The sequence below is a fragment of the Ochotona princeps genome, chromosome 1, assembly GCF_030435755.1.
Source record: "Ochotona princeps isolate mOchPri1 chromosome 1, mOchPri1.hap1, whole genome shotgun sequence".
Taxonomy (NCBI): Eukaryota; Metazoa; Chordata; class Mammalia; order Lagomorpha; family Ochotonidae; genus Ochotona; species Ochotona princeps.
The window spans coordinates 84187995-84206081 of NC_080832.1; the positions used below are offsets into that span (position 1 = coordinate 84187995).

Sequence of the window (18087 nt, forward strand, 5' to 3'; positions counted from 1 at the left end):
CCATTATTTCCACGATTTCTTTTTTCTTTCTCTTGTATCTGGTGGAAGGGTGAGGTAAGCGTAGAAGCCACACCCATCTTCCCAACTACCTCAGTACCCAGGGATGTGGAACAGCCACCTGATGTCATCCCAGTGTGGGACATGCTCCTAGGGTCCTGCTCAAGTGGTTTTGATAGTCTGAAAGTTCGGAAATGGTGTTGATTTCGCCACCCCAAGGAAGACAAAATCCTTCCAAGGACTACTAGCGGACATAGTTCAACTTAAAGTTTCCATCCGCAAGGATATTTGCTGCCGACACTTGGCTGGGGCAGTTGAACAATTCATTCTGCTCTCCTTCCTCTGTTGCGGTACCACATGTCTTCTGCAGGCTACAATTGGCTATCACATATTCCTTGTGCATCTGGGCATTCAGTCCACTGCTCCATCCAAGCCATTCAGGAGGCCCAGCTCCGACACATGTGCTTCACAGTCAGATCACAGAGCCTTCAATTCTCCCCATGCTCAGGGTTCTGAGTCTAGTGGCTCAGTTGGCAGCATCCCTAAAGAACCCTCATTTGAGGTGATCTCAGATCTGACTCGTGTGTATACTTGCCAGTACGGGCCTTGGCTCTGTCCATCACCCACATCAGTCTATATACACACTGGTAGTTGCAATTGCTGGGTCAGTTCTGTCTCCAGCTGTATCTCCTACACAAACCAATGGGTGCTGGGGTCAGCCAGACCCCACCCACCATACTCAGCCCTCGCACACACCAGAGGGTATGGCCTAGTCAAATTGACCCCCAGTAACCTACACTAGGCCCGTCCCCAGTGCTGGTCCCTGTACTTGCCATTATGTGCAACAGACTGGTCCAGTCTCTCCCACATCCTATACATCTCAATAGGCATTACAGCCTAGCTCAACCCAACCAATCCCACTATGCAGCCCATACTTGTGCCAACAGGCTTTACCCGCAGTTCTGGTTCTCACGCTTTTCTGTGAGAGTTGCAGCCCATCAAAGGTGCCCAAAGTTTCCATACTGGGCCTACTCCCAGTCCTGGATCTTGCACCCTTCAAGTGGTTCCGGAGACTAGTTTGACAGAATTTGCCCCTAGTCCCAGCACTTGCCAACTGATGCTGCAGCAAAGCCCAACCAAATTGCACGCAGTCTGGCTTATGCATGCACCAGTGGGTACAGTCACTTAGCCCAGTCTGGTTCTCCCCCAATCCAGCTCACATGCAGGCCAATGGGTGTTGTATACCTGTCTGGCCTGATCTGCTCCCATCCCAGCTCTCATGCTTGCCAGTGGGTCAGTGGCTCAGCAGAGAATCCACTGCAGCTTCCCTACTTGGCTCCCATCCTGTCCCTCCCAGGTCTTGCATGTGCTGGTGGGTGCTGCTGTCCAATTTGTCATGGCCCACCTTACGTCAGCATTTGCCAGCGGGTGTTGCAGCCTGGCCCAGCCTGGCCTACCTCACCAGTACCAGCTCATGCTGGTGCATGCTGCAGCTTGCCCAACCCAGCCAGCCTCCAGTCCTGGCCCTAACCAGAGGTTTTTTTAAGCACTTAAATATGTGTCTCCCATTTAAACTTTCCTTTAATTTTGATTTAAAAGTTTTAAATGTGTGTCTCCAAAATAGCAGCCCCTATTACCCAGCTTCTCTTATGAAGAGCACACTTATGTGTAAGATTCTTACTACCAACTTACAGTGATATTTCCATCTTCTCCTTTTCCCAGCCGCCATAGAAAACACACTTCCTTACCTATGATAGGATAAAATCTTCTTGTTTGAACTTCATGTTCAGTAACACCTCTTTCAACAAAGTGCTATTTAAGTCCTGCAATGATTTTAACATCCCAGTTTAATTGTTTAGGCTTTAGAGAAGCAATTCATGGAAGGCACAACCATTTAAAGCACATGCGCTTTCTTCACACTTCATTAAATATTCTAAATGGCTATTTTATGTCTTCTGCATTCCTTTTGAATTTTATCTGGCTTGCTTTTAATAATCAGGAATTTTTAATAATTCCTCAAGGAAATCCTGCTACAGGTGAGTATCATTTTGTTTATAAACCACAGTATCATTATTTCTATTTTCTATTATTTTATTTCAAGATGAAGTTTAATTTGAAAACTCATGTCACGGTTAATCATTTCAGGGGAAGATAATGGAATTTTTCATTAAAATGAATATAACAATACTACTCTTCCAAAATTATATGTAAGTGAACTCTGTCTCTCTTGAAAAGTAATTAATTTTATTTGGCATTACATATTCAATGTGGAGTGCTCAGTGAGAACTGTTTCAGACAAAATGGAGTTATTACTCTAGGGTTAAAGTGATTTATCAAAACAAATTTAGAATTTCAATAAAATCACACTGATGAATATTGATCCTTCATTTCATATGCAAGCTAACTTTATGATTATAGAGTGGTTATTACCCCTCTGATGACTATTACCTATCAGAAAGCTAATAGTTTCAACATCAATTTGAACTTTGCATCATTAATCAAACTCAGTACAATTTTAATGGGCAGATTATAAAGTAGATGTGCAACAACACCTTTTTCTTCCATCTGAGAGATGCCCTTCAAGCAGCAAGATGTGTCTGCTCTGTCACGTGGTCCTACTGATTACCACTCTCTCCACACGAGACTGTGCTAGGTTGGTTTCCTCTTCTCCACCTCCACATTTCCTCTTCTTAAGGACACTAGATTTCAAGTGTTAAGTGACACAGTGACTGAGAAATAGTGCGGGCACTAGGCTGAGTGTCATTTTACGCCATCTACATAAAGAGTGCAGAGAGAGAGGGGAATCCTGCTAGGGAGAGAAAGCAATCCAGTGCAGACCATGAAGGAGAGCTTCAGGGCCTAAAGCTTCTTTTTTAATCCTCTTCAATCTGTCCAGTGAACTCTGCTAGTTGTGAATGTGGAAAGCACAATAAGGAGCATATAAAAATTAAAGTTGGAAAACATGTGCATTCATAGGAATACAAAGGTTTTAATACCTTTCATATAGCTTAGCACTTCAACATAAGTGCTGTTTATAACCAACCTGAATATATGCGAGTAAGATTGATTTACCATCCCAGCATATGTTGAATATGAAAGTTCAGGTTTGAAGGTGTTATCATTTAAAAACCTGTATCTCTCTCTAAATTTTGTATTTTGAAGTCCTACCCTTCTATGTAGCCATATTTACAAACAAAGCCTAAAAAGCAGTAAATGAAACCAAATAAGGTCATAATGATGGGGCCCATGAGAACTGCTATGCTTCCAGTAGTCACAAGAGAGCTTTGGCCTCTTGACTCCTTGTGCATCCCACGGTCCAAGGGAATGCAGGTGACAATGTAGCACAACGGAAGACATCACAAGGCAGAACAAGAACCTTCACTAGAAAACTACCATTTTGCTCTTGAATCTTGAACTTTCAGTCTCCAGAATTTTTTTTTCTAAAAGTCTGATTTTGTAGCCTGTGTAATCGATGGCATTTTATGAAAATACCTTAAGTGGCCTAGTGCAGAAGAGAACACCCTGAACATTACTAGCAAACACCCACCATATTACATATTGTAAAAACTAGAAGCCAGAGACAGAGAAGCTTGCCTTAGCTCCCATCACATCATTGTAAAAGTATAGAGCATCTTCTAATTCAGTAATTCTTAGGAATACAACACAATGTATTCAGAAAGAGAAATGGCTAAAGAAGTAAACTTAAATTTGGAAATCCAACTTGGAAATAGTCATTTGTAAATTAAATGATTTTCTTTTGATTTCTAATTATCACTGCACAATCTGAGCTCTAGCTTTTCAAGTTCTGCCTCTTCTTTCACTACTTAATAACACCTGAGGGATGGCTCTAACAACTTTTCTGCATCACTTCTTCTCCCAAAAAGCAAGACTCAGTCTTTCCAAGAGGAAGAGAGTTAGACCTTTACTATGGAGAAAACTCTTTAATCTAGTCTGCTTCTTGAATGGAATTAGATTCACAAAATTCACAATGTCTATCTTTTTCTGAGAAAAGATGCGCTAAAAAGTTATTGCTTTGCTGAAGGCAATAACAAAGAGTCAGCTTTGAGATACAAAAGTTGAACGATGACTTCTTTGTCACAGTAGACAGTATTCCCACATTTTTCTTCTTGGTCAAGTATCAGAGTTCAGGAGTTTGGAGTTAGTAGCATGTAAACCACAAAAGCAATTTAAATGAGAAATTATAATACATCATCATATAAGTAGGTTCCAAGTACTATCTCCATTTCCCCTGGCAAAACTGAGACTTTTGTTTCTAGTTTATTTTTCTTTATGCACACAAATGTAACATGATATTGAAAAGTCTTTTCCAGTAGTTATGATGCCAAGGTGAAGCATGAGAAGTAAGTTTAGTGAAAAACAAAACAAACAAACAAACAAACAAAATCAACATTTAGAGAAGGCTCAGGCATGGGTTGAGACTTACTGTGTGAGTGGAGTATTTGTAATGCTCCTTCTTGGGCAATTAAAAACTACATTAAATTTTACAAAAAGGTTCCCATGATCTTGTTAAAATGATCTCTCAAAGACTGCTATGAAAATATTTATATTAATATTTCCTGTGACTTTTTTAATTTCTGAGGGCTGAGCTTTCTAACAATGCATTTATCCTTCCAAAACCCACTATCACTTTCACTTCCCTTATATATTAGAATAGTTGGTTCAACAGTTGACCTGTGGTAAGGTAAAGAAGAAAAGAGGTTTTGTTCTAGATTTCTAATACAACCTATTATTTCTAACAAAATGCTTTGCTAAACCTAAAACAATCCTGGTTTATATTTATGAAGATTAATTTTAAAGTAATAACAGTAATTTCTCCACAAAAATCCTCCACATTTAAAAATGAGAAGTGAGATGACAAAAGTAACTGGGACTGAGTTCTGTTACTGCCTTTCAAAATGTATCTTCATAAGACCAAACAAAACCATCAGTGTTTATATTGATTCTCATTGCTTTGGAGTTTAATGTCCTTGATTTGCAGTCACATGTAAGTCTATTTTTAGAAAACAAAGCACTCCCAAATGTCACAACAAAAATGCTATAGAAATTTCTTTAATGTTGTTGAATCAGTAATGATGTTTAAAAAAAATCTTCAATTTGTGATCATTCAATGGAAACAAACATGTTTTGTGTGCATAAGGACCTTAATTTCTCAAAGAAATCCAAATTATAAAAATTATAACAACATTCTCTCCCCACAACATTATACGCAAATTTAGGTAGGCTCCCCATACTCAATAAAGTTTATAATTTAAAAATAGCTGTAAACCTGGAAAACAACAATAAATGTCATTGAATGGTCAACCTAGAATTTATGTAACATGTTTATTCTTTGAAAACTGTAAAACATGTTCTGCTAGTTGTGGAACAGCATTCTTTTGCAGCAATGACAGAAAGAAAAAATAGATACCGTTTATACTGTGACCAATCTCCATCCTGGAGGTCTTTCTTTTAAAAACAAATCACTAGGGCCCGGCAGCGTGGCCTAGCGGCTAAAGTCCTCGCCTTCAACACGCCAGGATCCCATATGGGCGCCGGTTCTAATCCCGGCAGCTCCACTTCCCATCCAGCTCCTGCCTGTGGCCTGGGAAAGCAGTTGAGGATGGTCCAAAGCTTTGGGACCCTGCACCCACGTGGGAGACCTGGAAGAGGTTCCTGGTTCCCGGCTTCGGATCGGGGCGCACCGGCCCGTTGCGGCTCACTTGGGGAGTGATTCATCAGATGGAAGATCTTCCTCTCTGTCTCTCCTCCTCTCTGTATATCCGGCTTTCCAATAATAATAAAATCTTTAAAAATAAATAAATAAATAAATAAATAAATAAATAAATAAATAAACAAATCACTAAAAATTTCAAGATTCTGGTCCCATCCAAAGAGGAATGCCCCTCTTCATTTGGCTTCAACTCTACATGAACACCAACAGCCTGTCCGAATAGAGTCCACCTGGAGCTTTCCTTCTTTTCATGGTGTTAAAATTAAAACAAAACAAATGTTAGACAAAGTTACAGGAAAGAGGTCTTGAGAGACTTTGTGACAAGTTAATCTCTGAGATCAGTATGCAAATAGCTCTTCCTTTCAGTACTTCAAGTCATCAATGCCTGAGATTAACACAGAGCTCTTGACAGGGGTCCCTGGCATTTTACCAACTGAACATAAAGAATCAGCTTTACACATAACCGAACAAACACCTCAAATGCTTTTCTTAAAAACACTTTCTCTTTAACAGAATTGTGTGTGTTTATTTACTTATTTATTTAAAATGCACAGTGACAGTGTAAGGAAGATAGAGGACATATCCTCCACATGCTGGCTCACTTGCCAAATGGTATCAACAGCCAGTGCTGCTCAGGTTGAGAAGGAAGGTTTGGGTCTCCCATATTGGTTGTTTGAAACTCAAGTACTAAAGTCATCATCTATTGACTTCCAAGCACATTAGTAGGCAGCTAGACTGGGCACAAAGTAGCCAGGATTGAAACGGGGACTCTAAAAATGTGAGACGTTGGTATAAAAAGGACTTGCTGTACCTATGTACTATGACAGTGAGCTAGATCTCCCATTTTTAGATAAGAAAATGATTACATGCATCTGATTGACGGAACTCTAAGGAGCAGTTTGCTGCCAATAAAGTGTGCCTACTTAAAATAAGAAAACGTGAACATGTTCTCTAGGTAAGTCTTGAATTTCACACCAACACTCTTTGTATAAAATGCCATGAATGGCCTCACTACAATGGAAACAGATGACTCTGCAGTCAGGGAAACTACTGGGTTCTGAGCTGATGTTGTAGTCAGATCTCACTGTAGTCCACTGTCATTTTGCCTCATTCAAGGTGGCTGGCTGGCATGATCCTTCAAACTTTCGGCTTTAGTTCTAAAATCCTAGCAGCTATATCATAGGTTTTTAAAGATAAAGATGCCTTCATTTGTGGTTTTGTTAGCTAAAAAATGAGTTTCATTTTCTAATATCCTGTTAGAATGTATTTGTACTTTCCACTCAAGCAAGACCTTCCTGAAATACAATTCTACATTTGATCCTTTTTGAAGTAACATATAATAGGTTCTACTTGTCATTTAAACATGAGTTTTGTTGCTAACAAGAGGCAAGGGTTTGGACTAGTAACCTTCAATATATTTGGCCTTGTGATTTGTACAAAATATGTACTTGATTTTAATGTTTACAGAACATTATATAAACTATACTCAACTTTGGAAATTTTCCCAGAAGATAGTTATTTGTATGGCCTAAAAATTACAAAGGTTCTGGGAGAATCAAGATGATGGAATAGAGTAAGGACACATTTAAACAGACGGAGAAACATTAGCCAGGGTGAAGCAGAAAAGGCACATTCCAGAAAATAGGAGAGGACAGGCTGATGGCAGGGGGGCACCTGGAGACAGACCAACATGAGAAAGCAGAGAAGACAACAGTGTGGAGTTGCAGGGACGAGGTAACTCAGCCAGCAAGTGAGCAAGCAGCAAACTCAATTCCAACAGCAGCTGGACTGGCAGCCAGGTGAGAAGGGCAATTCACCGGGAGCTCAGCAGGTGAACGCTGCAAAGAACAGCTCACCTGTTGATTTGTTTGAGTCAACCAGAAGAGACAGCGCAGTAGATTCCAAACAGGAACAGACTGGATCTCATAGCCCAGACCCTCACCAGAGCCAATCGGGCCCACCATTTTGTGTAGGAAGGCAAAGATTGTGGGACAGGACTGTACAGGCACTGAGCTTGGATCACTGCACTAGTCCTACAGGGACACTAATGATGGTGACATCCTATAGATCAACATAGGTCCGTGTGGCCCTCAGATCACACAGCTAGCAGGTTCTGGCAAGCTCAGCACCACCAACAACCTAGTTATTTAGGACACCAAAATAGATGCAGGTAGCCCCCAGACCTAATAGCCAGCAGATCCAGATCTCCACCAGCGGCACATCAGGCGCCACTGTCCATGCCCACAATGATGGATTTATGACTGTCTATGAAGAACTATACTATTGTTATAATATAGGGAAAGTCACTGTGTTTGGGAAGGGGATATCAGGAGAAGGTAAGGGAAATCCCACAGCCTATAAAACTATTATATAATAATAATAATAATAATAATAATAATAATAATAATAGCACAAATAAAAATACCAAGGCTCTAGAATTTAGGAAGTACTACTAGAGAGACAGCCAAGTACATGGTACAGCAAAAGAAAAAAGTACAGTTTTAGATATTTTTTTGTCACATTCAGAGGTTCTAGAGAACTTTACATAAAAGATCGTTAACAATTTAAAGCTTTTTTAAAAGTTAAGAAGGACACATGTCTCTTTTAAATTTGAGAATATCGCAAAACTAAAATCTGCAATGTAAAGAAAATCTTCAATAAAAATAAAACAGCCACTATATCCCTTTCAGTGTGGCCTACAGAAAACAGTTCTAGATAAAGGAATACAATATACATTATACTACTAATTTCAACCTTGTAAAAGATCCACTGACCTGTCCATATTCATTTATTTTCTTAAATATCATTATGACCAAAGCCTCATATATATATAAATATGCTTTAAAGCACTCTTATAGATATATTCTTCCATTGAAAAGCCTTCTATTACCTTGGTTGTTTGAAAATACATTCCATTAATCCCTAATAGACTATGGCCTGATATCCTTAACAGATAATTTTTAAGTTAGAATATCAGTGTTAAACTTGGGATAAAACGCAATTCTTACTGTGCCCTGCATGGCACCACTTATGCCCCTCATCAATTTCACCTCAGGCTGTTCTAACTTTGACTTGAAGTATTCCTGCCACCCTGGGCTGAAGGACACGTTCCCTCTCGTCTCAGAGCTTGTCACCTCTCCTGCCAGGGACACCCACGTCCCAGCTTTACACAGACTGCTACGTGTCATTCTTGAGTTCTCACAGCTCTCAAAACAAGCTACCTCTGATTTCTGTGCTAAAGTAAGCACTTCTGTATCCCTTCATGAAATTCCTAGTTTTCATCACAGTCTCTATATATGAGAGATTTTCCAAAATTTCATCAAAGATGGAATTAAATGATAAGTTTACTTGGGAGCAAAATTTTTTGAAATCTATTCATATTTTTTTCTATTCATATTTTGTCATGGTATTCACTTTTCAGGACTCTTGATAAGCTGCACAAATTAGTGTTTTAAGGAAAGAACAGAGTAAATGTTGGCAATAAATTACAAAATTTACTACACTTGGGGCAGTTACAATTATGACAATAAGGGGTATACATTTTAAATGTGTAATTCCAATTACAAAAGTAATGCATGCTTATTATAGCAGTTCATGGAATAACAACACTGAAGTAGAATAATCTCTTTCTCTGCTCCACTCCCATTTCTCTAATTAGCTATGGTATTCTAGGTAGATATATACTGCCTTACTCACAAACACTGCACGTTCGGTGGTAATCTAGGAACTCAAAGCCAAGGGACCATTCACTTGGATTTGCCTGCATTTTTAGGACTTCTTTAATTTGCTTAGGGATATATGCATTTTTAAATATGTAAGTATATAATATTGTTTTCTTTAAAAATGTATACTACATTTAGCTGATAACAGAAAATGCCTTATACATTCAAAATGTATTGTTGACACATTTTCTAATGATAAGCATTAATGCAACAGTAACAATAGTAATGATTTATGGTTATTAGATGTTTACTGTTTTACGGTCAAAATATTTCATTCATTCCAACAGGACTTAGGGCCACTCATTAGATAGTTAAAGGAATTTGATTCTTCTGTCAAAATATTTCATTCATTCCAACAGGACTTAAGGCCACTCATTGGATAGTTAAAGGAATTTGATTCTTCTCCTTAGCTGCAAAGGATACAAAGGATTCCATAGCAAGCAAAAGATGTGATTATTCAATCATTTCCCCATTGATGTAATTCAAGTTTTTCCAATCTTTCACAGTAAATATTCCTATACATAAATTAACACATACCAGCATTTTAATCCTGTAGGAAACGCTACTAGAATAAAACAACTTAATTCTTTAAAACGTCTAAGCACATGATCTGAATTATATGAATTTAAGTCTTATGGACTCTACATAGCTTGGATAGGCAAAACGGACATTGGAAGGAAATTTTCAGCAAAATAAATAATGTAACAAACATGGCAGCAGGGAACAACACAATGTGCCCAATTGGTAATCACAGACTGAGACTTAGGAAAGCTGTTGATAAAACGTGGGACAATTAGACAGGAGAGGGGGTTACAAAAACCAAGTGAGCATGGATCTGGATGTCAACTGGCAGGATTTAGATTTGCTGCTATAAGAAGCAAAGAATTGCCTATAATTATTATTGTAGCATTTGCAATAATGGGGCAAATGATTAAGCATCCGTTCAGAACTGGAAGGAGATAAAAAAGAAACAGCAGTTTGCTGACCCACACATATTTGAGCATGGTGTTCTTTTCCAGACCATATGGACTCTGGAAGACTTAGTTCCCTCAGGAACTCCTTGAGTAATAGAACTAGAACAACTCTCACTGTTCAAATGCAAATACTTTCTCATCAACTCAAAATTGTTCCTATTATTAAGTTTGAGGAATAGAACAACAGCAGAGCCCTCTAAGGACACACCACAGGCAACTTTTTATCCCCAGACCTCTACTCTCTTTTCTTATACTTGAGCCAGACAGCCTGCTGTGCTATTCAACTATTACCCTCATTGTCTGTGTTATTTTCATTTTCAGTTTCACCATGCCTTTAACCATAACTGAATAATAAATCTAACCAATAGTTGCTCTGATCAATGGACAAAGGTTCATATCTCCAAATTTCAGTGGACTGAGGATCACTCACGTAAATTCACAGGTTAAAGTCTAATCCCCAGTGCACTAGCATTGGAAGATGGTCTTGGGAACTAATGCAGTCTAAATGGTACAGCTCTAAAAGTGGATAAGTATTTCTAGAAAGCATTTCTCCCTGTATCACTCTCCACCATGTGAAGACACAATAAAAAACCCATCAGTGAACTCTCACCAATATTTAGCAATTCTGACACTCAGATTTCATATTTCTAGCCTCTAAAACTATGAAAAAACAAATGCTTATTTAAGCCACATAATCTACAGTGCTTTGGTACTATATGAACTAATATAATATTTTATAGAAACGTCTCAGTATATATAACAGCTATAACATAAGTTAGGGAAAATATGTAATTTGAAGTATAAACAAGATAATTTGTCACCCACACCACTCAAAAATTTAACCATTTCATTTTTATGTGCTATTTTCATTTCTGTCATTCTTACCTATTCTCTAGGGTTCCTCCATTTATTTTCCTTTCAAAATATTTTATGGATGATACCATTTACACTTAGAGCATCAGCATCATCTTTGAGTAAAGGAAACTCACATTTCCATACTCAAATTTTCTTGAGTTCCAGATCCACAGTTGATTGCTTCCTTGGATACTTTTACTGAGTAGAAAGTACAACTTACACCCTTGCATGACTGATTATGATTGTTGTTCATTTCAGATGACTGGAATTTCCTTCTCATTACCAGTACTGATATAATACTGATGGCTAAATAATTTTTCATATATGCCTTTTCATAGCACATCAAATTTAGCATATCCCAAACTGAAATCCTGTTTAGGACTGCTTCCAAACTGTCCCATGTATTACATTCCTCCTTCTGCTAATCGCATCAACTTCGATGTCCACTAATCATATGTAATTGGTTTGTTTACAGGCTTTTAGCTATATTCATGATTTCCTCCCCACTACATGGCAGTGCCGCTTAGTGGTTTCGCAAAATGCCATCACTTACTTGCTCTATTGTCTTAATCTCCTATTCAGTTACGGTAAATAATAATAGATGCTGAAATAAAAATAATCAAATTATACAACTGATACAAAGGGACACTGGCATTTTGAGCAGGTGATTTAAGCATCAGCTCACAATTTGAACATCACATATCAGAGGGTCACTTGGAGTCCTGGCTGCTATGCTTGTGGTCCTGCTCCCTACTAATGTGCCTGGAATAGCATTTGTACCCTTGCCACATACTTTGGAGACTCATATGAGTTCCAAATTCTTTGCTTCAGCTTGGCCCAGCTCAGCTCAGCCATGGTGAACATTTAGGGAGTGAACCAACAGATGGAAGTTCTCTCTCTCTCTCTCTCTCTCTCTCTCTCTCTCTCTTCCTCTGTATGTATGTGTATATATGTGTGTGAGTGTGTGTCTATGACTCTGCCTTGCCTTCCAAATAAATAATTCTACAAATAATTTGCTAAAAGAACAGAGATGAACTCTTTCTGGGAGGCCTAAGAAGTCTTCAGAAAGGCATGACACTAATTAAATTAATGAAGTGGAATTTAATGGTGGACCCTGTGTGTATTTGCATGTTTCCATGTGTACGCACCAGTGTGTGTGTGCATGCACATACCTATGTGTGTCAGTGTGCAAGGCATTCCAAGCAGAAGAGAGAGCGTTTACAAAGGCAAAAAAGTTATCAACAGAGTGGTGTACTGATGATGTAAATGTTTTTTCGTTGCTCCCCTCTTGAGAAAAGGCTAGCAAAAAAAAGTGACATACGGTTTATAAGGTTTTCCAATTCCCATGGCATAGATAATGATATCCAGGCACATTTTAGACAACAAATGTAATGTTGCCTTAAACATGTACTTGGTAGTGCCTGGAGAGCAGCCTAGCGGCTGGAATCCTTGCCTTGCATGCACCAGGATCTCATGTCCCAGCTGCTCCACTTCCCTTCCAGCTCCCGGCTTGTGGTCTGGGAAAGCAGTTGATGACAGCCCAAAGCCTTGGGATCCTGCACCCACATGGGCGTCTCAGAAGAGGTTCCTGGCTCTTAGCTTCTGGTCAACTTAGCTCTGGCCATTGTGGCCATTTGGAGAGTGAGCCAGCAGATAGAAGATCTTTCTGTCTTTCCTCTTCATAAATCTGCCTTTCCAATAAAAATAAATAAATCTTAAAAAAACCCCATGCAGTTGTTCAACTGTGTTCAGTGCAAATATAATAGACATGAATAACTTAAGATAATAGATAAAGGCATGCAGTAGTAATTAGAAAGCCTCACATTGTGAGTATTTATGATCTTAATTTGACATAATTTATCCAACTAATTGTTTGCAGAATTTAATTTTAATAACAGCTCTGCTTAAATGGCAAGTGTGAAATGTCTGAAAATTTAGCAGTTCATTTCACAAGCTAATATTGACTATGTGTGTATTTGTAAACTACAGGTGTATACTAGTGGAGTTGAAAGTGTATTTGTGCAGGAGAGGGGAGGGTGGGAGTATGGATACGCCCATCCTCAGGGGGAGGGAAGGGATTGCACATTTGATTTATATAACCTTCATTAGCCTCTTTATGATATATATGAGTAGATCAATGGATAAATACAGATGAACAGGTATAACAGTATCAGTTTACAGGACTCAAGTTACAGTTCCCTGCTTGGCCCTACAAAATGAAATAAAAGGAGCAATAGGAATTAGAGGCCTCAGTGAAAACTTCATCCTTCCTGGTAATCAGTTTGTTTTTACAAAGCAAAAATAAGTAGAATTACAAATATTTTCTCTGTGGGCAGAAAATGAGCCAAAGTTTCATACAGGAAAGGCTTTTTAATCTATAAATTCCTGAAGAAAAATCCTGGTTCATATCGCTGCATTTCCCACCCATCTTGCAAGGAACCTGTTGGTTTTGTAGCTTCTATATAGGCAGATGCACGTGATACATCTTATGCTCTAGATCCAACAGCACGGCATGTGCCTGTTTCTCTCCTACTCCCTTAAAGATCATCCTATTAGCATTCGCTAAAACTTCCCCTGGACATGCCCTCAACTGTTACCTCCTATTTCCTCTTATGTGTTTTCCTCCATCTTGCTCAAGAATTATTTAATGTTTCAGAAGGCACAGGTGTTTCTTAAGTCCTCTGGACTTCTCAGGCTGAGACATGGATATATCATAGATATCCAATGCTATATAAGTAACACAACTGCCTTATCTCTAATACATTCTGGTTATGGCTGCTAAAGCAATCCACTATAGTAATTTACAATTAACCAATAGGTACAAGTTAACATTTTATGAGTTTTGGCATGCAAGTAAAACACTGTGAAAACTTGTATGTGAAAAAGCAGTATGAGTCTTATGTCAGCCATATCCAATAACTAATTTACTTACAGCTAGAATTAGCCAGATTGGCTTTAAAAGTTGAAGTGTTCTGAAAAGAAGAAAAAAAAATCACAATCTCCAAGACAATGTTGAAAGAAAAGAAATCAAATTTTTGTAGAAAACAACAAAAGTTCTTGTATTCTGGTCACAGTTCACTGGGCCTCTCCCAGGACTACTGAATCTTAAAACTTAGTGTTTGAAACAAAGACAGAGACATATTGCAAGCCCAGGAGCACAGGCAAGTTTCAAGGGGTTTCACTTTTCTATCTAATTCCACTTAATAAATACTGACTCTTATAAGAATTAGGAAAACAAAAAAGGATTGAAGGAAAATTCAGGAATTGATAACCGACGTGAGAAATACATAAAGATGAGGTATAGCATGTCATGTACTCTTGGTAAGACAAATGTAACCAAAGCTCTGGGAGGAAGACATTTTGATGGGATAGTTGAACAGATCAGTTTCTTTTGGGGGGGAGAGGGAACCACATGTGATAAGAATCATGAGCCACAGACAGGGTTATAATTGGTAGAGATGAAGGGGAGGTATTCAAACTAGATCCTGGAATGTAGCGGAGATAAAAGCTTAGGCTGAAAAAAGGAGAGGAGGGCATTTTAATTGAGTAGAAAAGATTGTATTTTCACAACATATACTGTCAGAAAAGGCATCATGGGAGATAAGAGAGCTAGGCATTAGATAGTGCTGGGCTTGGAATCTCTGTCTGCCTGTTGGGCTTGAAGTCCTTTGGGAAAGCATATGCTACAACCAAAGCAGGGTAGGATGAATTTGGCTGTCAAAAGAATAGGAGACTAAAAGGCTAATTAGGTTTTCTAACTTCATGTAAAAGAAGGAAAGCTTGAAATAAGAGAAGTAAGAAGCGGGAAATAAGAGAATGTCAGTGAGAACTGACAGAAGGAGCAGATGTGAGAGGCAATGAGGAATTGGACTTGACAGGACATGGTGGCTGATTACATGTAGGGAGCACAAACAAGTGAGAAGTTACAAATGACTCAGGGGTTTTCCATCCGGGGGGCTGGGAGGATGGAAATATCACAAACAGAAGGGAGAAGGTGAAGAAGTCTGTTTCGGCTGTGAAGTGGAAGGAGACAAAGAGCATGGGCCTCTTGTACTCCAACCAAGCAACGTGATGTATTAGCACCCTTTGAAGGTTTAGTGCCAGGTGCTATGGATAGTACAGTGGTACATGAAACCTCACCTTGTTGGAAGTAAAAAATTTCATGCTCTCTAATCTTAAATTCTAAATAACTGAAATTTATGTTTCTATATACAGACATAGGCACTGCAATAGAGCTCACACATTTTTACAAATCTGAACGTTTCTCCTACATATGGCCTAGGGTATCATTGCAAATGACATTTCAGAGGACTGGTCCACATATTTTAACACTGTAGATGCTTCAAATGATGACATATGGTAGAAATAGCTCTCCAGCCTGGGATTGGAAGGCAGAGTCACAAAAATTAAAGGTACAACATGAAAAACCCTTTCATTATCCCGCCAATCTTCTGTATCCTCTATTCCTTGAAGTTTATCAGCTGTTTTCCATTATTAATAACAGATAAAATCAAATACATCTTAAAATTTTCATTTTTAATTCACTCAAGCCAAGATAAAAAGAAAGACCAATTGTATTAAGTTGCAACAGGGGAAATAAAAAGGGAAAATGGGGAGGGAAAGAAGGGAATCCCTATACTTATAAAATTGTGTCATGAAATATAGTAAAACTAATTTTAAACAAGTTCCAATGGTAAAGGATAGAATTACACATTATAGCAGCCCACAGACTTTCATAATACCACTTCCTTTTTCAGGAAGTAAACTTTGCCAGAGGAGACAGCCACAGTAAATGAAATGGTGGATTTGCTTTGTAAATCTAAAACAGAGAAATCATGTCCCAAAGAAGCACACAATTTATTGCCAAATGACAGGTAACTTTAAGAATAATGTAGGATTATATGACAGCACCCTTTAATGCAAGCACAACAAATAAAAACTTGCCAATTTTATAAATAATTAAGCCTGTGGTTATAGATTGAAAGCATGTCTTGGCAAAAATAATTTTTAAAAAAGGATGGAAGGAGGAGGTCTGAGGTTGGGAGAAGGTGATGAAGGGATAACATGGTTGTGTTCGGGGAACTATACCTAGGAAATACACGTAATCTCTTCTCTTTATGTTAGTAAAAACAAAAACAAAGTTTAAAAAAGAAACTCAGATACAAAACATATCCAATCACGGTTTTTGTGATTTTTCTACATAGCTATAAAATTTCATCTTTTTCAGATTCAAGTTGGAATGAATACTACAGGAGTGTGGCTTACCTATTATTTTATACAGACACTAGAATGTATTGTTATAATCTAGAATCCTGTAGAAGTCTTTTCTTTTAACTCCTTATGAGTCTAGTTTAAGACTGTACAAGAATAAAACTGTTTATGGATCCTCATCTGGAGATTTCAAACAAATTACCTGTAGTGACTACATACATTTTTCCACATACATTTTGAAGTTAGCTTTTCATAAATGTGTATGCCACTAATTTACTTGTCTGTGTCTCAGTTCCTTCCAATGTTAAGTGCAGGCAGGAATGGTATTTTCTAACACATGGTGAGAATTAAACAAACTGCCTTAAACAGAATAGTATTCTGCAGTTGACAGAGAATCAAAGAAGTAAAATGAAGCACTTGCCTATTTCAATCTTTTGAATAACTGAGATTGGTATGAAGTTTTGAAAGTGTAGATCTGTGCTCTTCCTTTTTAGTGTTCCCACATGAAATATGAGGCTTCTTTCCAATGTACCTCTTCAGGGAAACAAAAGCATACATGATACAGAAAAAATTACCTGGCACTACAAGCCTTTCCAACCGCCTCATTTTTAATAAACATCACTAAAATAAAAACTCAGAAAATGTTTCCAGTCTTTTGACTCCCTAGTTCTCTTCTTGGGTGCATTGACTTGTCAAATCACCAAGGCCTGCTAAGTTTCTCCCTCCAGATGTCCTTCCCACTCATTCTTTATGTAACCACTGTCATTATCCTCATCATTATTAACCATGTCTGATCTATTTTAATCATCTGCTAATTGATTTCTTTCCAGGAATACCCCTCTCTCATTCTTCATGTATACTTCTGACAAATTCATTATCCTGAGTCATTCCACGGAAAGCACCATGATCATGGCTTCTTGAGGCTGAACTTCTTGACTACGCATGAAATACTTTCCATTTCCTTTTACACATCTATATTCCACACCCAACTCTTCTGCCATATACACTTCTGAACTCAGCCTAGGTGTCTGATGTCCCCATTGCCTAACTGATTCATTATGACTTCTCAACTTAAATATACTCATTTTCCTAGCCCAGGATGTCTCAGTCACTTTGTTTCAAATCTAATTATATCTTATATATCAAGGAAAGCTACTATCTTTCTATTCTGGCCTCCCTCCAAGTTTTCTTTGAATGCAGACTATCCCAGTCACAATTACATGCAGTCATATAATACATAGTGGAGTTTTCGTCCACATTGGACTGCATTACACAATGATGGTTCAAAACGTTTATGTAAACAACTGTCTTTAGTAGCTTAGTTCATGTATGTATGTTATATGATACACACAATGAAAGTAATACCCCTATTGTTTGGCAACACATGATTTATATATCATTCTTTTAATAAAACCATATTTTAATGCACTTCACTTGACCTTTATCATTTATTTGTATTAAAGGTATCTTCTAAAACTACCTACTCATGAACTTGTCTGTCCATCTCTCCATCCACTCATCTCTCTTCGATTTTTCAGAATTCAGTTGTAAGATACTTGAGGGAGGATCCTAAATCTTATTTGAGAAGTGTTTAGTT

General features: G+C 38.1%; 1 protein-coding gene across 1 annotated transcript in view; it reads right to left on the reverse strand.

The window, feature by feature from the left end:
* The window catches only part of RIMS1 (regulating synaptic membrane exocytosis 1), a 452176-nt gene that overhangs the window by 340572 nt on the left and 93517 nt on the right, over positions 1-18087 (reverse strand). Inside the window, 1 exon segment of the mRNA XM_058661479.1 lies at positions 11451-11471. Coding sequence (XP_058517462.1) covers positions 11451-11471 — 21 coding nt within the window.